General features: G+C 36.1%; 1 protein-coding gene across 1 annotated transcript; it reads right to left on the reverse strand.

Moving 5' to 3' along the window:
• Nucleotides 1-235: 235 nt before the first annotated feature.
• LOC121389566 (VPS9 domain-containing protein 1-like) lies at nt 236-22,865 on the reverse strand. Its single transcript, XM_041521242.1, has 13 exons — nt 22,750-22,865; nt 21,875-22,040; nt 21,409-21,508; nt 20,498-20,612; nt 19,985-20,047; nt 19,327-19,379; nt 17,727-17,814; nt 17,201-17,286; nt 13,399-15,021; nt 11,826-12,031; nt 5,356-5,437; nt 4,834-4,938; nt 236-711 (listed from the first exon to the last, which is right to left on the reverse strand). The coding sequence occupies exons 1-13, from the start codon at nt 22,813-22,815 to the stop codon at nt 606-608; spliced, it is 2,859 nt and encodes a 952-aa protein (XP_041377176.1). The 5' UTR covers nt 22,816-22,865; the 3' UTR covers nt 236-605.
• Nucleotides 22,866-23,798: the final 933 nt, after the last annotated feature.

Consider the following 23,798-nt stretch of genomic DNA (forward strand, 5'->3'; position numbering starts at 1 on the left):
TCTTATCGACGTCAGTATATGTATTTTCAAGCCATATTTTGTGTTAGGAATTGCTCATTGAAAGGAGTGGGACGTAGCCCAGTGGTAAAATTACAGCTTGATGCACGGTCGGCCTATTGGGCCCATTGGATTATTTCTTGTTCCAGCCAGTGCACCACGACTGTATATCATAGGCCGTGGTATGTGCTATCCTGTCTGTGGGATAGTGGATATAAAAGATCCCTTGATACTAATGGAAAAATGTAGCGGGTTTCCTCTCCAATACTAAATGTGAAAATTACCAAATGTTTAACATCCAAAAACTGATGATTCATAAATCAATGTGCTCTAGTGTTGTTGTTAAGCAAAACAAACTTTTGAACAGTGAATTACATGAAAGACTATCGGTACAAATTTCATGCAGCTAACTGGATACCAGTTTCTCCTGCATTTTCAATCTACTTGACACAACATGCCAAAAGACCATAGATCAAATGTTGCACAGCTTTTGCGAGCATTTTCAAATCTACCTGACACAACATGTCTTTAATGCCCAGTGTGTCAGTCTACTGTTGTGAACTGTACACTGCTACACATGAAAGACCCTCGGTAAAACTGTACGCTGCTCACTGGATACAGTTTTCATCTGAGTTTCCAAGTCTTCCTGATGCAATATGCAAAATGGCCGTCTGCAGCGAAGTGAGGCAGTATCCCTCCTCCCCCATGATGTACCTGAAATACAAGACAAAACGTAGTGTCTGGTACAACCTCCCCCATGATGTACCTGAAATACAAGACAAAACGTAGTTTCTGGCACAACCTCCCCCCCCCACATGATGTACCTAAAATACAAGACAAAACATAGTTTCTGGCACAACCTCCCCCCCCACATGATGTGCCTAAAATACAAGACAAAACATAGTTTCTGGCACAACCTCCCCCCCCATGATGTACCTAAAATACAAGACAAAACATAGTTTCTGGCACAACCTCCCCCCCCCACATGATGTACCTGAAATACAAGACAAAACATAGTTTCTGGCACAACCTCCCCCCCACATGATGTACCTAAAATACAAGACAAAACATAGTTTCTGGCACAACCTCCTCCCCCATGATGTACCTGAAATACAAGACAAAACGTAGTTTCTGGCACAACCTCCCCCCCCCACATGATGTACCTGAAATACAAGACAAAACATAGTTTCTGGCACAACCTCCCCCCCCCCACATGATGTACCTGAAATACAAGACAAAACATAGTTTCTGGCACAACCTCCCCCCCCCCCCCACATGATGTACCTAAAATACAAGACAAAACATAGTTTCTGGCACAACCTCCCCCCCCCCCCCCCACATGATGTACCTAAAATACAAGACAAAACATAGTTTCTGGCACAACCTCCTCCCACATGATGTACCTGAAATACAAGACAAAACATAGTTTCTGGCACAACCTCCCCCCCCCACATGATGTACCTGAAATACAAGACAAAACATAGTTTCTGGCACAACCTCCCCCCCCCACATGATGTACCTGAAATACAAGACAAAACATAGTTTCTGGCACAACCTCCCCCCCACATGATGTACCTAAAATACAAGACAAAACATAGTTTCTGGCACAACCTCCCCCCCCACATGATGTACCTAAAATACAAGACAAAACATAGTTTCTGGCACAACCTCCCCCCCCCCCCCCCCACATGATGTACCTAAAATACAAGACAAAACATAGTTTCTGGCACAACCTCCCCCCCCACATGATGTACCTAAAATACAAGACAAAACATAGTTTCTGGCACAACCTCCTCCCACATGATGTACCTAAAATACAAGACAAAACATAGTTTCTGGCACAACCTCCCCCCCCCCCCACATGATGTACCTAAAATACAAGACAAAACATAGTTTCTGGCACAACCTCCTCCCACATGATGTACCTGAAATACAAGACAAAACGTAGTTTCTGGCACAACCTCCCCCCCCCACATGATGTACCTGAAATACAAGACAAAACATAGTTTCTGGCACAACCTCCCCCCCCCCCCACATGATGTACCTGAAATACAAGACAAAACATAGTTTCTGGCACAACCTCCCCCCCCATGATGTACCTGAAATACAAGACAAAACATAGTTTCTGGCACAACCTCCTCCCCCCACATGATGTACCTAAAATACAAGACAAAACATAGTTTCTGGCACAACCTCCCCCCCCCCCCCCACATGATGTACCTAAAATACAAGACAAAACATAGTTTCTGGCACAACCTCCTCCCACATGATGTACCTGAAATACAAGACAAAACATAGTTTCTGGCACAACCTCCCCCCCCCCCCCCCCACATGATGTACCTGAAATACAAGACAAAACATAGTTTCTGGCACAACCTCCCCCCCCCCCCCCACATGATGTACCTGAAATACAAGACAAAACATAGTTTCTGGCACAACCTCCCCCATGATGTACCTGAAATACAAGACAAAACATAGTTTCTGGCACAACCTCCTCCCCCCACATGATGTACCTAAAATACAAGACAAAACATAGTTTCTGGCACAACCTCCCCCCCCTCCCCCCACATGATGTACCTGAAATACAAGACAAAACATAGTTTCTGGCACAACCTCCCCCCCACATGATGTACCTGAAATACAAGACAAAACATAGTTTCTGGCACAACCTCCTCCCCCATGATGTACCTGAAATACAAGACAAAACATAGTTTCTGGCACAACCTCACCCCCCCCCCCCCCACCCCCCCCCCCCCCCCCCCCCCCCCCCCCCCCAATGATGTACCTGAACAAGACAAAACATAGTCTCAAGAAAATCAATCCCTGGAATGAACTTTAGCGAGAGACGAATGTCCAAAACAACATCTACAAAAACACGAGTGCCAGAAATATTTTCTAATGTCAACGACAGTCACTTTTCGCACCCTTTTTTGGGCTTCGTACACAATAGATATAGCATATCTTACCGTAATTTCACTTGAAATCCATATTTCGTAAAAGGTCTAATTTTTTTATCACAAGATTTTCTTCAAACACATTCAGGTGCATTAGTAATGTCCAAAAAAAATAAATGTTAATATCAATTTTGCATTCGAATTAGCATTCTTAAAACAGAAACATCATGTACCCAGTTTATGGTTATTGTAAGGAGATGCAAATTGATGTCATTGGAATACTGACGTCATTCAAATTCAAAGTTAGCTATATTATTACAATCCTTCGCCACATTAAAATAAAAACTGGTCTACTGACATTGACCCCTGTAAAAAATGTATAACAAGCAAACAATGTTGTTTACAGGTCAGTATATTTTTTTTCATAATTCTGGATAAAATATCAATTTTAATTTTTTGAAAAATGAAATAAAAAAAAAAGTACCCTTTGTCAAATATATCATATGAACAATTTACCATTTGATATGTTTTATTTATTGTGAAGAAGGGTGCGAAAACTAACTGTCGTCAACCTTAGTTCGGTGAGTCTTACAATATTTGAGTAATTATTATAAATTCATTGCATTTTATCTTATTACCGTGTCGTTAATCCTCTCAGCCTATATATATTAGGTCACGAGCAAGAATCACATACTACCATGCTTACAGAATGACCTGATCAACAGGTAGCAGTGGCTGTCTATCTCCTCAACGACGAGACCAATTAACCACTGAAAAAGACATATTACTAGTTCACTGAACGGGTGGGACGTAGTGGTAAAGCACTTGCTTGATGAACGTCGGTCTCAGATTGATCTGTCGGTGGGCCCATTGGGCTATGTCTTGTTCCAGCCAGTGCACCACGACTGGTATATCAAAGGCCGTGATATGTGCTATCCTGTCTGCGGGATGGTGCATATAAAAGATACCTTGCTACTAATACAAAAATGTAGCGGGTTTCCTCTAAGACAATATGTCAAAATTACCAAATGTTTGACATTCAATAGTCGATGATGACTAAAGCAATGTGCTTTAGTGGTGTCGTTAAACAAAACAAACTTTAGTTCACTGACACAGAAATTAGAAATATATATTTCTAGTGCAGTCGGCTCACAGAAATATGCTGGAAAACCTCACTGGGGACACTCTATCTTGAGACACGACCCCTCCATGGCCCCTCGATTATGAAAGACTTAACAACAGAGCCTGTTTGAGCCATATGTATATGTTAGGGATAGAGATTTAGAGAATAACTAACGAGCTACGAGGAATTATGAATTATCTGTCCCGAGTGAATGAATGTTGTAAACCTGAGCCTTTGGCGAGGGTTTTACAACATTTATTCACGAAGGACAGATAATTCGTAACTCCTCGTAGCGAGTTGGTTATTCTCTTTATTACCCATTGTCAATTTTAACCGATTTTTAATGTAAAAATTCCTCTGCAGTCTACAACAAAGCCATCAGCCATTACGTCATATAATCTTACGCGTATTACATGACGTAATGTAAGTGACGTCATAGCATTAACGACGTTCTTTTTACAGCCAAATGTTTACAGTACAAAATAATACAACTGTATTTGCATTTGAAAATAATTATTTTTATATATTACTAAAGCCGCTGCTTATGAAAATATACCATTTCATGTTTACGAAACAAATGAGTCCATTTTTTTGGGTAAATCTGTGTAGATCGTATAACGTATGTGTAATCTGACTCATGAATGGAAACATTATATGAATGAAAGTGAAGTTCCGGCCATAGCAAGCAACCAACCAAACGTCGTGATTTTTAAGCCAGCCAATCAGTGGCTGTAGAAGCAATCTGCATGCACACTGTGCAGAGATCGAAAAAATATTACCCCGTATATTTTAGCCCATATGGGTAATAAAATGTATTACCCTTCATGAATGAACTCCGACATCGCACTGCATTCTGACACCAGCTGGGGCAGACAACTCTTGATTACTATGTAGGTCAAAATGGGCAGAAGATCATCAGCACCACTTAAAAAAACAAAAACAGAACAAACTTAATAGTCCTCCTACAAAAATGTTTTTTTGTAAATATTTCAGTTTGGTCTGACGTAAGAAGAAAAGTATAAGTGTTTAAAAAAAATATATATATATATAAATCACCATTACCTAGATTTATTAAAAAGTCAAAACTAATTAAATTTTAAGGCTTGTTTTTTGGGGGGAGGGGTTACAGATTAATAGAGTACTAAAACAAGCTTTATGTCCGATGGCTTAACCATGACACCACCGAGGCCAGTTTGGCATCATTAACTTACAAGTGAATACTTTACAGAGCCCCACAGACTGAGAAAACTGACACATTTGGAGATTTCTCACTGGAATCGCCATCTGCTTTAACTTTACAAGCAAGTACTTTACAGAGCTCTACAGACTGAGAAAACTTACACATTTGGAGATTTCTCGCTGGAATCTCCATCTGCTTGGTAGTATTCCTCTACACTTGTCATCACGAGTCGACAAACTCGAACTGAAAAACATTTACACATAAAATTGTGTACCTTAAATCAAACCCTTTTCTACCCATCTTATAAAAGCTAACTATTCAAACAATATTTCCATGGTAACACTAATATACTGACGTCCAAAAGATAAGATTGTTGTTAATCAAAAATAACTAATTTAGAAAGCTCCTTACAAACACTTTGCATGTATCAAGAAGTTTATTGTGATGTTTAGATGTTGAACTTCATGATATTTTCATATCCCACCATAGGCCTACCGTTTGTTGGTTTTCTACAATAGCATTTCAAGCTGTGTAAAGTTTTGTTTGGATGTCAGTATACTATTAATTAGTTCCTGGCAAACTTAGTTTTTCTATTTTTGAAAAATAAAATGAATATGTTTTTATTCAAGGTACTAAGGTATCTACAGGCTAGGCAGTGGTTTTTATTCAAGGTACTAAGTATTCGGATAAAGAAGCCGATGATTATATCTACAGGCTAGGCAGTGGTTTTTATTCAAGGTACTATGTATTCGGATAAAGAAGCCGATGATTATATCTACAGGCTAGGCAGTGGTTTTTATTCAAGGTACTATGTATTCGGATAAAGAAGCTGATGATTATATCTACAGGCTAGGCAGTGGTTTTTATTCAAGGTACTAAGTATTCGGATAAAGAAGCTGATGATTATATCTACAGGCTAGGCAGTGGTTTTTATTCAAGGTACTAAGTATTCGGATAAAGAAGCTGATGATTATATCTACAGGCTAGGCAGTGGTTTTTATTCAAGGTACTAAGTATTCGGATAAAGAAGCTGATGATTATATCTACAGGCTAGGCAGTGGTTTTTATTCAAGATACTAAGTATTCAGAGAAAGAAGCTGATGATTATATCTACAGGCTAGGCAGTGGTGTTTATTCAAGATACTAAGTATTCAGAGAAAGAAGCTGATGGTTATATCTACAGGCTAGGCAGTGGTGTTTATTCAAGATACTAAGTATTCAGATAAAGAATCTGATGATTATATCTACAGGCTAGGCAGTGGTTTTTATTCTTTAATATGTTTTTGATACTTGAAACTTCATTTCGGCAATATCTACAGATTTGTTTGTATGTTATATATACACAGGTATGTTATCGGGGAACATTTGTTTGTATATTATATATACACAGGTATATTATCATGGAACATTTGTTTGTATGTTATATATATATACACAGGTGTGTTATCGGGGAACATTTGTTTGTATGTTATATATACACAGGTATGTTATCAAGGAACATTTGTTTGTATATTATATATACACAGGTATGTTATCGGGGAACATTTGTTTGTATGTTATATATACACAGGTATGTTATCATGGAACATTTGTTTGTATGTTATATAGACACAGGTATGTTATCGGGGAACATTTGTTTGTATGTTATATAGACACAGGTATGTTATCGGGGAACATTTGTTTGTATGTTATATAGACACAGGTATATTATCGGGGAACATTTGTTTGTATGTTATATAGACACAGGTATGTTATCAAGGAACATTTGTTTGTATATTATATATACACAGGTATGTTATCGGGGAACATTTGTTTGTATGTTATATATACACAGGTGTGTTATCGGGGAACATTTGTTTGTATGTTATATAGACACAGGTATGTTATCGGGGAACATTTGTTTGTATGTTATATATACACAGGTATGTTATCGGGGAACATTTGTTTGTGTGTTATATATACACAGGTGTGTTATCGGGGAACATTTGTTTGTATGTTATATATACACAGGTATGTTATCGGGGAACATTTGTTTGTATGTTATATAGACACAGGTATGTTATCGGGGAACATTTGTTTGTATGTTATATATACACAGGTATGTTATATATACACAGGTATGTTATCGGGGAACATTTGTTTGTATGTTATATATACACAGGTGTGTTATCGGGGAACATTTGTTTGTATGTTATATAGACACAGGTATGTTATCGGGGAACATTTGTTTGTATGTTATATATACACAGGTATGTTATCGGGGAACATTTGTTTGTGTGTTATATATACACAGGTATGTTATCGGGGAACATTTGTTTGTATGTTATATAGACACAGGTATGTTATCGGGGAACATTTGTTTGTATGTTATATAGACACAGGTATGTTATCGGGGAACATTTGTTTGTATGTTATATATACACAGGTATGTTATCATGGAACATTTGTCTGTATGTTATATAGACACAGGTATGTTATCGGGAACATTTGTTTGTATATTATATATACACAGGTATGTTATCGGGGAACATTTGTTTGTATGTTATATATACACAGGTATGTTATCATGGAACATTTGTCTGTATGTTATATAGACACAGGTATGTTATCGGGAACATTTGTTTGTATGTTATATATACACAGGTATGTTATCGGGGAACATTTGTTTGTATGTTATATATACACAGGTATGTTATCATGGAACATTTGTTTGTATGTTATATATACACAGGTATGTTATCGGGGAACATTTGTTTGTATGTTATATAGACACAGGTATGTTATCAAGGAACATTTGTTTGTATATTATATATACACAGGTATGTTATCAAGGAACATTTGTTTGTGTTATATATATACACAGGTATGTTATCGGGGAACATTTGTTTGTATGTTATATAGACACAGGTGTGTTATCGGGGAACATTTGTTTGTATGTTATATATACACAGGTATGTTATCGGGGAACATTTGTTTGTATGTTATATATACACAGGTGTGTTATCGGGGAACATTTGTTTGTATGTTATATAGACACAGGTATGTTATCGGGGAACATTTGTTTGTATGTTATATATACACAGGTGTGTTATCGGGGAACATTTGTTTGTGTGTTATATATACACAGGTGTGTTATCGGGGAACATTTGTTTGTATGTTATATATACACAGGTATGTTATCGGGGAACATTTGTTTGTATGTTATATAGACACAGGTATGTTATCGGGGAACATTTGTTTGTATGTTATATATACACAGGTATGTTATATATACACAGGTATGTTATCGGGGAACATTTGTTTGTATGTTATATATACACAGGTGTGTTATCGGGGAACATTTGTTTGTATGTTATATAGACACAGGTATGTTATCGGGGAACATTTGTTTGTATGTTATATATACACAGGTATGTTATCGGGGAACATTTGTTTGTGTGTTATATATACACAGGTATGTTATCGGGGAACATTTGTTTGTATGTTATATAGACACAGGTATGTTATCGGGGAACATTTGTTTGTATGTTATATAGACACAGGTATGTTATCGGGGAACATTTGTTTGTATGTTATATATACACAGGTATGTTATCATGGAACATTTGTCTGTATGTTATATAGACACAGGTATGTTATCGGGGAACATTTGTTTGTATGTTATATATACACAGGTATGTTATCATGGAACATTTGTTTGTATGTTATATATACACAGGTATGTTATCGGGGAACATTTGTTTGTATGTTATATAGACACAGGTATGTTATCAAGGAACATTTGTTTGTATATTATATATACACAGGTATGTTATCAAGGAACATTTGTTTGTGTTATATATATACACAGGTATGTTATCGGGGAACATTTGTTTGTATGTTATATAGACACAGGTGTGTTATCGGGGAACATTTGTTTGTATGTTATATATACACAGGTATGTTATCGGGGAACATTTGTTTGTATGTTATATAGACACAGGTATGTTATCGGGGAACATTTGTTTGTATGTTATATATACACAGGTATGTTATCGGGGAACATTTGTTTGTATGTTATATAGACACAGGTATGTTATCAAGGAACATTTGTTTGTATATTATATATACACAGGTATGTTATCAAGGAACATTTGTTTGTATGTTATATAGACACAGGTATGTTATCAAGGAACATTTGTTTGTATGTTATATAGACACAGGTATGTTATCGGGGAACATTTGTTTGTATGTTATATATACACAGGTGTGTTATCGGGGAACATTTGTTTGTATGTTATATAGACACAGGTATGTTATCGGGGAACATTTGTTTGTATGTTATATATACACAGGTATCTTATCGGGGAACATTTGTTTGTATGTTATATATACACAGGTATGTTATCAAGGAACATTTGTTTGTACATGTATGTTATATATACACAGGTATGTTATATATACACAGGTATGTTATCGGGGAACATTTGTTTGTATGTTATATATACACAGGTATGTTATCGGGGAACATTTGTTTGTACATGTATGTTATATATACACAGGTATGTTATATATACACAGGTATGTTATCGGGGAACATTTGTTTGTATGTTATATATACACAGGTATATTATCGGGGAACATTTGTTTGTATGTTATATATACACAGGTATGTTATCGGGGAACATTTGTTTGTATGTTATATATACACAGGTATGTTATATATACACAGGTATGTTATATATACACAGGTATGTTATCGGGGAACATTTGTTTGTATGTTATATATACACAGGTATGTTATCGGGGAACATTTGTTTGTATGTTATATATACACAGGTATGTTATCGGGGAACATTTGTTTGTATGTTATATAGACACAGGTATGTTATCGGGGAACATTTGTTTGTATGTTATATAGACACAGGTATGTTATCAAGGAACATTTGTTTGTATGTTATATATGCACAGGTATGTTATCGGGAACATTTGTTTGTATGTTATATATACACAGGTATATTATCGGGGAACATTTGTTTGTATGTTATATATACACAGGTGTGTTATCGGGGAACATTTGTTTGTATGTTATATATACACAGGTATGTTATCGGGGAACATTTGTTTGTATGTTATATATACACAGGTATGTTATCGGGGAACATTTGTTTGTATGTTATATATACACAGGTATGTTATCGGGGAACATTTGTTTGTATGTTATATATACACAGGTATGTTATCGGGGAACATTTGTTTGTACATGTATGTTATATATACACAGGTATATTATCAGGGAACATTTGTTTGTGTGTTATATATACACAGGTATGTTATCATGGAACATTTGTTTGTATGTTATATATACACAAGTATGTTATCAGGGAACATTTGTTTGTATGTTATATATACACAGGTGTGTTATCAGGGAACATTTGTTTGTATGTTATATATACACAGTTATTGGGGAACATTTGTTTGTATGTTATATATACACAAGTATGTTATCGGGGAACATTTGTTTGTATGTTATATATACACAAGTATGTTATCGGGGAACATTTGTTTGTATATTATATATACACAGTTATTGGGGAACATTTTACTTTTAAAATTTTGATTAGTGTCAGTTGGTGATCAGTTGATTCAATCCGAATGAGTAAATTGTATTACTGCGAAACGTTTGTAATTATATAATATATACAACTATATATAATATTATAAGTACACTGACCGACACACTCCAGTTTACACAGCATGGTGTAATGTTATATAAATATATATCACTATTATCAGGGGTCTCGCTACATGTCATAAGCAATGGTGAGCTTAAGACTAATTTCCGATACGCCCGCCATCCATTGGCAGCGATAGTAATATTCGCCATCCATTTATTTAGGCCGCCATCCAAAATCACAAGTCATGCCATCGTCTTGAACTACCAGAGTAATCAGGTTCATCGTTGTTTACAAGACTTTTTCGAAGCACTTGTATCCTGCAAATCTTAGGTACCATCCCTTCCTATAAGTGGAACCAGCTCTATCGATTCCCTCCATCCCTTTCCTGAATACTGGAGAAACCACCTTATATATTATAGTACACTGACCAACACACTCCAGTTTAGACAGCATGGTGTAATGTTATATATATATGTTATAAATATATATTATAGCACACTGACCGACACACTCCAGTTTAGACAGCATGGTGTAATGTTATATATATATATAATATATATTATAGCACACTGACCAACACACTCCAGTTTAGACAGCATGGTGTGATGTTATATATATATGTTATAAATATATATTATAGCACACTGACCGACACACTCCAGTTTAGACAGCATGGTGTAATGTTATATATATATGTTATAAATATATATTATAGCACACTGACAGACACACTCCAGTTTAGACAGCATGGTGTAATGTTATACATGTATATAAATGTTATACATGTATATATATGTTATAAATATATATTATAGCACACTGACCAACACACTCCAGTTTAGACAGCATGGTGTAATGTTATATATATATGTTATAAATATATATTATAGCACACTGACCGACACACTCCAGTTTAGACAGCATGGTGTAATGTTATATATATATGTTATAAATATATATTATAGCACACTGACCAACACACTCCAGTTTAGACAGCATGGTGTAATGTTCCTTCACTCGACAGAGCTCGATCACGGCGCTCTGGTACGGGATCTTGTCACGGTCGCCATTCTTCGGCATCAAACACAGCTTGTCTACCACTCCGAAGCTGCTCGGTGCTGAGTCGCATCGAATCGTCATGTGATATGCCAGAAGAGTTTCTTTACACTTATTGGCAAATCTGTAAATATAAATTACAAAACAAAGTTTATTTGTAAAACATTTTGCAGTCAAATGTTTGTAAAATCTGGACAGATATATTGTTGTGTTGGTCTACTTTGTGGAAAGATATACTAATTATTTTGCCTCTCATTATTTGGTACAAAAAAGTTGATATGAAATACAAAGCTGACTCATGTTGTGACAGTTGTCAGTGTGACATTCAAGGGCAATTCTTGTTAATGCTGAACCAATCAAAGTTTTAATATTATTTTAATAAAGATTTCAAGATATATGTAAAACAATAAAGATGTTTGTAAAGCTATCCCCTAATCTATTCATTTTATTTTTATATTCATCGAATGAATCAATCGCTTTGATATCACCAACTGATAAAAAGTAGTTTCGTTTTTGGGAAGGTGGTGTATATATTATTTGGCACCCAAGATAAATTATTTTAATTATAAACACTACCACTTCCAGTTTTTATAAGTGGTGATATCCCCCTAAAAAATTAAAAGTTTATAATATTTTATAAAGAATTGCTGAATAAACAGAATGGCAGAAATGACAGAAAGTAAAATTCATTAGTTACAACCAATTAAATCTGCAACTGAGGACAAAATACCAGATGATAGTTAGTGGAAACAAGAGACAGAATGACCGGTCTGATCCGTGACACATTTGGTGCGAAATAAATGTTTTTTCAGTCGAAGATTGCCAAGTCGATAACAATAAAATGTTTACATTGCTTAAATAAAATATAACGTTTATTGTGTGTATCAAACATACAAATGGATACAGGTATGGGACAAAATAGAGGTTGTTAAAAATACTGTTAAATTATGTTACAGTAACTGTCGTAAGCTACTGAAGTTTTTTGTCAGTTGCTTTTTTGTACACATAATGCGGCTTGTTTTCTTTGATGTCCAGTGTGCAGAATGATGATTATTTTTGTGTGAAAAAACAGTGTGCATTTGGAAATAGCGGAGATTGGTGCAGGAAAATATAGTAGGGTGCGAGAAAATAAAGAGGGGCGCACAAAAATGAATGCAAGGCGACATAATGCAATAGTGGGGCAGGCCGTCCCGCTTAAATGGAGCAGCGAGAATATTGGCACCCGTCTCCATCAAGACACTAACATGGGGGCATTTCCAGCAAGACCAAAACGCAGGTGCATGTGCAGGAATTTCAGCGAGATAAACAATTTTTATAAGGGAGTCAAGACATGCTCCCCTGGAAAGGTATTGAATTTTTTTATTGGGGGATGTTTCGACTGAACGGGAAGTTTCAAAACTAAACAGCATATTTTGGTGTATTTTTTAAGATGGGGGTGAAACTGGCCAAAATACCCTCTCTGCTAGGTACAGCCCGATAACTGACATCTACCTGTATAAAGCTAACAGATATTTCCACAGAGACTTGAAGAAGAACTCCTCCAGTGAAGCATAGCACAGATCTCTTCCGGTCGGGGACTCCAGCTTCTCGTAGGCGATGGTGAACAGCACGATGAGTTTCTCCATGTATGAGTGCACGTCTTCCGATATGGACTTCAAATGGCGGTGATACGCAGCCTCCAACTCCCGACACATTTCAGAGTCACCAACACTGGGCACACTGGAGTCTGAAATACTTGGTGGGTTAGCTGATGATGCCTTAGATGGAGATTTATTTGACTGAGTATAACTGGTGTCTGGTTGATTGGATGGTGTAAGATTGCTGTCCTCCTGCTCATCATTACCAAAAATGCTGTCCTTATCATCATCATCATCGTCATCATCATCAAAAAGGTCATCCATATTTTCTTGGTTATACTTTTCATAATCCTTGGAAAAATTGACAACCAAAGACTGTGATTTTTCTACCTCCATAGTGAGTTGCTTTTGCAATTTTTTACCTTTGTCCAATGCCTGTTCCAGATCTCTCCTCGTTTCTCCACAAACATCAACAACATCCTTTGAATACAATTCACATCTACTGTCATCACCTGTAAGTTTGCTGTCATCATTTTCACTATGTCTCCTAACATGTTCATCAATACTATCATGTTTGCTACCCTCAATTTCATCTCTGCTATCCATATTTCCACGTCTGCTATCATAATTTTCATGTCTGCTATCATCATTTTCGCATCTGCTACCATCTTTTTCGCGTCTACTATCATCATTTTCACGTCTGCTATCATCATTTTCGCGTCTGCTATCATCATTTTCGCGTCTGCTATAATCATTTTCGCATCTGCTATCATCCTTTTCATGTCTGCTATCATCCTTTTCAAGTCTGCTGTCATCGTTTTCACGTCTGCTATCAACATTTTCACATCTGCTATCAACATCTTCTTGTTTGCTATCAGTTTTATATTTGCTCTGCTCATTTAAATGACTGCTATCACCACCATGTTCACATCGATCCCTGTCCTCAGGTTGATTACAGATAGATTCATCTCCAGCTTGGCCAAGATAAGAGGAACTGCTTTCATTTATTTCAGGAGATTCTGCAGTCTGTTCATCATCAACAGTTTGGTGAGATTTGTCAGTGGAAGACTCGACAGACAAATCTTGACTAGATTCTTTTGAAGCAGGAATGCTGAGTATTGTATCTTTATTTTCGGGCTGAGAAATATCTTCCAGATCTAAAGGTCGTTTTGCCTCTGACAAAACATCATTATTGTTTATGTTTCTTTTCACTTCATTTTCTTTACCTTCAGAAAACCTTTTTCTGTCCAGTAAAAGAACATCTTTTTTTTCTTTAGACCAATCTATATTTTCTTGACTTCTTTCCTTTGAAGAAACATTTCCCTCTTGGTGTGGTAATTGTTCTTCTTTCATCGTATCAAAATCTTGTTTTTCTTCACAGCTTTTCTGCTTGAAATTTGCTGGATACAGATGCTCTGGAAGAGGAACAACAATGTCCTCCACCGTATATGCAGCTTGTGATACTATAGGATACAACTTTTCATAGACCTTAAACTGGTAGGCCTTCACCAGCTGGGTTAGTGGGTGATCAACACATCTGGAAAGTAAGCAAATATTCATATTACAATTTATTTTAATGGTGCATAATAGCACTTTCCTGAAAAAAGTTTAATTATTAACTTTTGCTTTGAAGTATAAGCATTATAACTTCAACTATAGGCATGAGTTCGACCTGTACCCCCCCCCCCCCCCCCCTCCCCTTTCAATGGTAAAGGTTACTTTTAGTGTTAGTGTTAGGGTTAGTCTTTAGAGCCTTGATATAGAGGGGTACGGGTCAAACTATTTCCCAACTATATACCCATGTAAAATATACAACTAAATTTAAAGTTAAAAAGTTTACTTTGTTTAACGACACCACTAGAACACATTGATTTATTAATCATTGACTACTGGATGCAAACATTTGATAATTTAAATAATTTAAAGTCACAGACCTGTGCAAATGGACACGAAGTGTGGTTAATCTATAACACTGCAACATAATTGGATGAAATTGCAATAGCGTTAAATTTATGTCTGTGACAATGAAATAGACTAGAGATCATCTCCATAACTGTTACTTCTCAAAGGTACATGCATTTTTAAAAAATATTATGGAAATGTATTTCATGGTATTACAGACACCAGGATGACCAGAAACACTTCAGGTGTATGGAAATGGATAATCTAAACAATAAAGTTTGTTTTGTTTAATGACACCACTACAGCTCATTGATTAATTAATCATCAGCTATTGAATATCAAATACTTGGTAATTTTGACACGTAGTCATATGCCCTTTCCCACAGACAGGAAAGCACATACCACAGCCTTTGACCAGTTGTGGTGCACTGGTTGGAACAAGGGAAAAACCTCAATCAGTTGAATGGATCCAACGAAGTGGTTTGATCCTGTGACGCAAGCACCTCAAGTGAGCACTCAACCAACTGAGCTAAATGCCACCCTCTAAACAATAAAATATAAGTAATGTCCGATCTAATGGTAAGGAATGCAGTAGTGTTTAAAAAAACAGGTCTGTTACTTAAATTTACCAGTGCATTTGAAAAGTTTTGGTTGACAAGAGTGAGAAAAATGTCTAGGTGATAATAAACACAGGACGGCTCAATGTATGGCTGCACAGCTGACAATAAACACAGGATGACTCAATGTATGGCTACACAGCTGACAATAAACACAGATAAACCCAGGATGACTCAATGTATGGCTGCAGTTGATAATAAACACAGGATGACTCAATGTATGGCTGCACAGCTGATAATAAACACAGGATGACTCAATGTATGGCTGCACAGCTGACAATAAACACAGGATGACTCAATGTATGGCTACACAGCTGACAATAAACACAGATAAACCCAGGATGACTCAATGTATGGCTGCACAGCTGATAATAAACACAGGATTACTCAATGTATGGCTGCACAGCTGATAATAAACACAGGATGACTCAATGTATGGCTGCACATCTGATAATAAACCCAGGATGACTCAATGTATGGCTGCACAGTTGATAATAAACACAGGATGACTCAATGTATGGCTGAACAGCTGATAATAAACACAGGATGACTCAATGTATGGCTGCAGAGCATAAACTGTCAGATGTCGCACAAAACTAAAAAGTTTCCAAAGTTAAAAAGTTTATTTTGTTTAACAACACCACTAGAGCACATTGATTTATTAATCATCGGCTATGGGATGTCAAACATTTGGTATTTTTGATATACATGTATAGTCTTAGAAAGGAAACCCGCTACATTTTTCCATTAGTAGCAAAGGATCTTTTATATGCACCAATCTACAGACAGGATGGCACATACCACAGCCTTTGATATACCAGGAGTGGTGCACTGGCTGGAACGAGAAATAGGTCAAACAAAACACTATGATTGTAAAATACATGCATTGCACATTTAGAGTTAAAAATGGTATCACACGATGCTTTTGCAAAATGCATGACATGGGTTGAATGTTTTAAAATGGGTTTTAAAACGGTTTTTTGTTTAGTTTTTTTGTAATGAACTAATAAAGTTTATGGCTAATATTAAATCTTTTAAAGTAAAAAAAACTGCAAACAAGAAAACACATCACACAAAAGATAAAAGAAACAAAGAACCAACTAAAACTGTAGTTCAAATTATAAATGAGAAAGTCTATGTTTGTTTTGTTTAAAGACACCATAACAGCACATTGATTAATTCATGAGAAACGTGCACCTGAGTATTTCCTGTATGAGCTGGTTTATCACTATTGTGTCCAGAGGGTTACTATCGAGCTTGACACGCCATTCAGCCAGCCATTTCTGAAACACAGACGTAAAACATTTACATTCCTCTTAGAAAATACACACGTTAATTCATTGGCACAAAATATTAGTTTATCAGGTTAAAAACAAATCACAAAAAGCAATATTAATAATTATCAATGTTTTGTGACCATTTAAGGCCCATTTTCACTGACTATTACATAATTAATTTAACCGTGATAAAATTATATAGATATATATAATTAAATTTTCTTTGAGTCTATACACTTTATGGTAATCTGATTGACTGAACGGCACTTGGATTTGTTTTGTGTTTAGTGTGCACATAATTTTTTTCGGTTCATACAGCATAAAAACAAAAAAAGAACTACAGTCAATTCTTAACTATATATATATATATATATATATATATATATATTACAATATTAGCGTTTTTTGTTGTTCAGTATTTAATAAACTATATGTCATATTCTCACAGCTTCCTGCTCGTATTCGAGAATCTTCTTGTAGATCTGTCTCTGCTCCTGCTCTTCCTCTGACATCCCAACAGGAGCGGCAAAACGTCTGAAACAGTTTAAATGTGGCAAATAACACTTTAATGTACAAAAAGAGGGGGTCAGATATTTCTCATATTTATCACATTTTAAAGCTTTTTTCACAGAAAATTATTTGTATAAAGTAGTGTTGATCTGATACAAGATGTTGAAAAATTACCTTCATGTCATGAGCCGTTTCCAGTCATCAATATATTCACGAGAGTTAAAAGTTTGTTTTGTTTAATCATGATCAAATTATATAGATATATATAACTAAATTTTCCTTGTGTCTATACACTTTAAGGTAATCTGATTGGCTGAACAGCACTGGAGCACACTGATTCATTAATTATTGGCTATTGGATGACAAACATTAGTAATTCTGACACACAGTGATTAGAAGAAACCCACTACATTTTTCCTAATGCACCATGGGATATTTTATATCCACTTTCCCACAGAGAGAAAAGCACAAACCACAGCCTTTGAACAGTTGTGGTGCACTGCTTAGAAGACGAAAAACCCCAGTCAGTTGAAATGGATCCACCAAGGTGGTTTGATCCTGCGACGCAAACACCTCAAGCAAGCACTCAACGGACTGGTCACCTAAAGTGAATATTCAACGGACTGAGCTAAATCCCACGATGTTTTTCACGAGAGTACAAACCCAACGGTAGGGGATGGTTGTTAATACCAGTATAAATGTTTAAAACAGACATTTCTTTAAAAAATCAACATTTTAATTTTTACTTTTAAGAGGGGGCAGGTAGTAATTAAGAGTACATTTTGCACAACTAAAAAAATGGTAACAACTGTGAATTAACAACCCCTTATCATGATATGGTTTTTGTCTTTTTAAAGATCATTTCGCTGTTTTCTGGCATTTGAAGTTCAATATGGAAGACAGAATTAAAAAATAATATATCTAAAATTTATACAATTGATTCATATATTAGTTGGTAGTTGACAAAAACTGATTGGTGTTTGTATAAAACATCTGGATATATTAACATAAATACATTCATTTTAAAAACCAGCAAGGTGTTAGTTTTGTATTGTCATTTTTATACTGTATTGCAAGAAAGTAAAAACAAACTTTTTCTTGAAAAAGGTTAGACAAGATGAAAGGTAGATTTAGATAATAGCATTATGATTAGGGCCTCCACGAGTCCAAAATATTGGACTGAGTACTCAAGGGTCAAACTCAACCCGGACACTTACACTAGATGATGAGACTTGGGAATAACGTAAAATAGCTTTAAGCATCTTAATTCCAGCGCTGAACATGGATGCCAAATCATGTCATTGTGTTTCATTCCACACATTCAACTTTACTGCATGTTTCACAGCCCTGTAATGTAACAGGTGGCACACATATGGCAAAATAACATAAAAAGTTTAATTGAATGAGTGCTCTTCCTTGCACGGGTACACGAGTCCTGTGAATTTAATCGAGTCTTGCTAGACTCTTCCCGTGCCTGAGTACTCAAGTACTCATGGAGACCCTAATTATGGTGTTCACATTCTTATGTCAACTCACCGTGAAGCTTGCTCTTCTAATCGGAGTTGTCTTTCCTTCATTTTCTTTGCTAGCTTTCTTATTGAGGAAAAAACACACATGCTCTTTCACTAACCACTAATCATTAACTCACTCTCCTAGACAACCAGCCCAGATAGCTGAGGTGTGTGCCCAGGACAGCGAGCTTGAACACTAACAGCGATATTAAGCAAGGAAATCAAGTTAGAATGATAAACATGATTTGGATCAATCCTATGACGAGTTACACCTCAAATAAACCTCACCTAATTCCTCCACACAAACCCCCTTCCCATAGGCGTACAGACTCCCATTTTAGGGGCACAGGCTGATATTTGCCTGAATTAAACGAAAATGCCAAAATCTGAAAAAACCCATATATTCATGTTTGTATTAGTGGTAAACAGCTGTAGGGTTGCAAACGAATCACTACACATTTTACACGGATTAGTAATATTGTGGGTAGAATGATGAAAATATATGGTGAACAGGTCTCCTGTTAGCATATTTTACCCGAATATCTCTATAATTTTTGCCCAAATTTGAGGATTTGATCCAGCACTAGGAGGGGCACTTGCCCCTCCCCACCCCTCTGGCTCGTACGGTTATGCCCTTCCCCACCACCCAAAACATTCTGCTCCCAACAGTCTATAAAGGATACAGCTTCTTCCTGAACTTTAGCAATAGCGAGATTTTCGGCCATCTTTCTCTGAATAGTCAGCCTCTGCAAGAACCAATGGAAATGAAGATTAAATTTGAAACAGATAAAAAAACTTATCAGCAAACAGCATACACACAGCAGTCTTAGGAAAAACTATGAACTGATAGTTACATATATTTTAATATTTAGTTTTTCTTACATTCATGCACACAGTACCAAAACGGCTAAGTCGTACTCATAGGAAAACCAATGAACGGCTAAGTCGTACTCATAGGAAAAACAATGAACGGCTAAGTCGTACTCATAGGAAAAACAATGAACGGCTAAGTCGTACTCATAGGAAAAACAATGAACTGATAGTTACATATATTTTAATATTTAATTTTTCTTACATGTGTGCACACAGTACCCGAACAGCTAAGTCATACTAATAGGAAAAACAAGGAACTGATAGTTAAATATATTTTAATAAATATTTTTTCTTAGAGTACACACAATGAGTGTGATACCCACCAAACTGGCTGTCTTCGAGTCTCGCGTGGTCGCGGACGACATCCTAGTTCTGTACGCCATCATGAGCTGCTGGTTCTGGCGGTACGCGACCTCCATCGGAGACAGCTGTTTCTTCCTGCAAAACCAAATAGTGGCAACACTCAAGTTTTCCTGCTTGTGATCGATGTTCGTCTCATATTATGTAGCTTTCAACAATACCAGGGACTGAACCTAGTAGACATATCAACATAAGCGTACGAGGCGGGAGGGGGCAACTGCCCATCCCCCCACCAGTTCTGGGGAAATTTGGGCAAAAAAGAATAGAGAAATTTTGGCAAAATGAACCATCTTAAACACTTTTCACCATGTATGTCCATCATTCTTCTTACAATATTAGTTGTAATCCATGTAAAAAAGTGTGGTGATTCGTTTGCAACCCTGTATAGCTGTTTGGTAGTAATGCTAATGTGAATACATGTTGTAATCTAGATTTGGACACTTTTCTTCAATTTGGACAAAAATTGGCCTGACTCCCCCCACCCCCCCTTACAAAAATGGGAGCCTGTACGCCTATGCCTATGAAAGCGTGTCGTATGTGCTGTCCTGTCTGTTAGGAAAATGTAGTAGGTTGTGCATAAAAAAGCAAAAACAAAAGCAAGAAAAAAAATCTCCAAATTACAATAAAAAATAATTAAAAGTGAAAAAGAAGATAGAATTCTGGATTTTATGTGTGTTAATAATAATAAAAAAAAAAATGAACAAAAATAATAAATACTGTAATTAAGACTCTTTAGAAAATTAAATAATTTTGAACCAATCCGGTTGTGTAAAGTTTATTAAAATTAAGTGGGCAAGTTAATGTTAAAAGCCCCTCTGGCATCCCAACAAAAAAAAGGTCACATGATGCAGTTTGATGTAATATAAAAACTGACTTGTCCAATGAAAAGTGATGACAAGAGGCTTCGTTTTGAAGAGGTGGAACAGGGTCAGACAACTTCGGGGTCGGTTGTCGGCTCACCAACGAGTTATCAGCTGAAAAACAAATAAAAATAACATTTGGTTTTTGTTTACCATTTTGAAATTTGTATATTTGTGACTTTTTTCTTTCTTTCCATTTTCAAATTTAAGAATGTATCTTTTTGACTAAAAACTGTTTTTAATGTTTTTGAAATTTAGATTTTACCCAAGTTGTTACACAAAAGTATGTTTTTTAATAACTGTTGAATGAATAACTAATATTTCTTGCATTCTAGAGAAACACATCCATTCAAATCCAGTGTGAAACATACATATATTAAGTAAAGTTTGCTTTATTTAATAACACCACAAGAGCACAAATCATCGGCTCATGGATGTCAATATACAGATTAAAGAGTCATACTAATTGTTGATAATTACATATAATTTTGAGTAGAGCCTCTACTCGATCAAAAGACTGCTGTCCAAGCTGTACGTAACGAAAGACCTCTTTTGTGGATGCAACGTGGCCGCCAGAGTCCCTCACGTTGTTTAACAAGTTACTGGCAACACACAGGATACATTCAACATATTTCACATAGGCTTCCTGAAATAGAAAATAAAGGATTATAAATTTCAATGTCACTTCAGCACATTTTAAACTAGGCTTTTTTTTTAGGGTGTGTTTTGTTGTGTGTCTAACATACAGCTATGAAAACACTTGGTTTAGACGAAATCAGCTGCTGCCACACAGCCACCTTGTGTTGAAAAAACCTTGATATTTTTATGTGTGTATTATATAAACACATACACGCAGATAGACAGACACACACACAAAGACACACACACAGACAGACATACACACACATGCGTAAACACAACTCGTCTTAGCCAGGAAAGGCAACTGATCATTCCGGCTCCCCTTCTACACTCGCCTCAAAAGTTTTAGGAGAGCTGTAAACTGATTGCCTTACATGATAAAATTTAATAAATTGTATTTCAACTATTTGAAACTTCCTGGGATTGCTGGCCTAGCACCATTTTCAATTTGAGGAGATTGATTTTCAGCTGGCTTTGATTATATTCATAGTGAAGACTGACCTCTCCTCAGTTTTTATGGCATTTAAGAAACGTATCATCACCTCCATCAAAGACACTCTTCTTTAACATAAACACCAAATTTATATACTTGAGTTTGTAAACAACCCCCCCTACCACACCCCAAACCCCCGTCCTGTCCAGCTACCTCGTCTTCAAAGGTGACCCCTCATCTTGTTTTACATTGTTTACAGTTATAGCAGAGCAGACACACATACTTGATACTTATTGTGGCCGTCAAGCTCCAAAGCCTCGCCGATCCGTTTCAGGAGAGACAAATCCATCGCTTTAAAAATCTGGCCGTCACTCACTTTCGTTCTTACTATCACAATGTTATTCCCTGGTATTTTCCGTACATTGGTGCGCTGTGGTCTATGCTCTTCGCATTTTCAATACATAAATTGAAGATTTTGAATTTGTTTTCAAAGGTATCCATTTATTCAGGTAAAATAATGGGTCTATTTACAACACCCCTTTTGAAGATATTTTTGATAACAGTTCATTTTATTATGATTATTTAAAAAAAAAAAAAAATTCATGATAAGTAGGATCAAGCAATTTTGTCAGGCATTAAGCTTAGTTTGAATTTTTTTTTTAGTTATTATTTAGTCAAACTTGGAATTATTAATAACAGTATTATGGAATTTATCCGCCACCTAAAGTACAACAAATTATCATTCAGTAAATCACTAAATGGCTCTTCTATCGTGACTACCCACACGATGTAAACAGAGTTGCTCCCCCTAAATAAATCTTCTAGGTAAAGATACATTCTAACTTTAAAAGCGTTGTTGACAACATAAGTTTCTTTTGATTTTTACAAGTGTAAAAAAAAAAAAACCTAACACCACGGTTATTTGAAGAAATGTGGCTTTGAACTTCCACTTAGCAGGCATGGATATCTGTTGTTTGTATTAGATAATGCTAAAAACAAACCAGGCACAGATGACTGATCGCAGAGTAATCACTGTAATGTAGGCCTAAACACTAACAGTAAACCTAATTTTATTAATTAGGCTACTTTAACTTACTTTAGTCTTTAGTATCATACTGAGTCTTCATAGCTTGTCCTCATTCTGACATTGGCATAATATCTGCCCCCCCCCCCCCCTCTTTTAGTTAGGGGGTGTGGGGTGTGGGAGGATATTTTTCCCTGACATCCATTGGGTCCAAAATTTACTTTAGGGTTAACAAGAATTGAAGAAAATGCCAGTACTGTTCATGTGAAAGGGATTATTTACATTTTGCGATTATGCTACGTCAGATT

Source organism: Gigantopelta aegis, chromosome 14 (assembly GCF_016097555.1).
Source record: "Gigantopelta aegis isolate Gae_Host chromosome 14, Gae_host_genome, whole genome shotgun sequence".
NCBI lineage: Eukaryota > Metazoa > Mollusca > Gastropoda > Neomphalida > Peltospiridae > Gigantopelta > Gigantopelta aegis.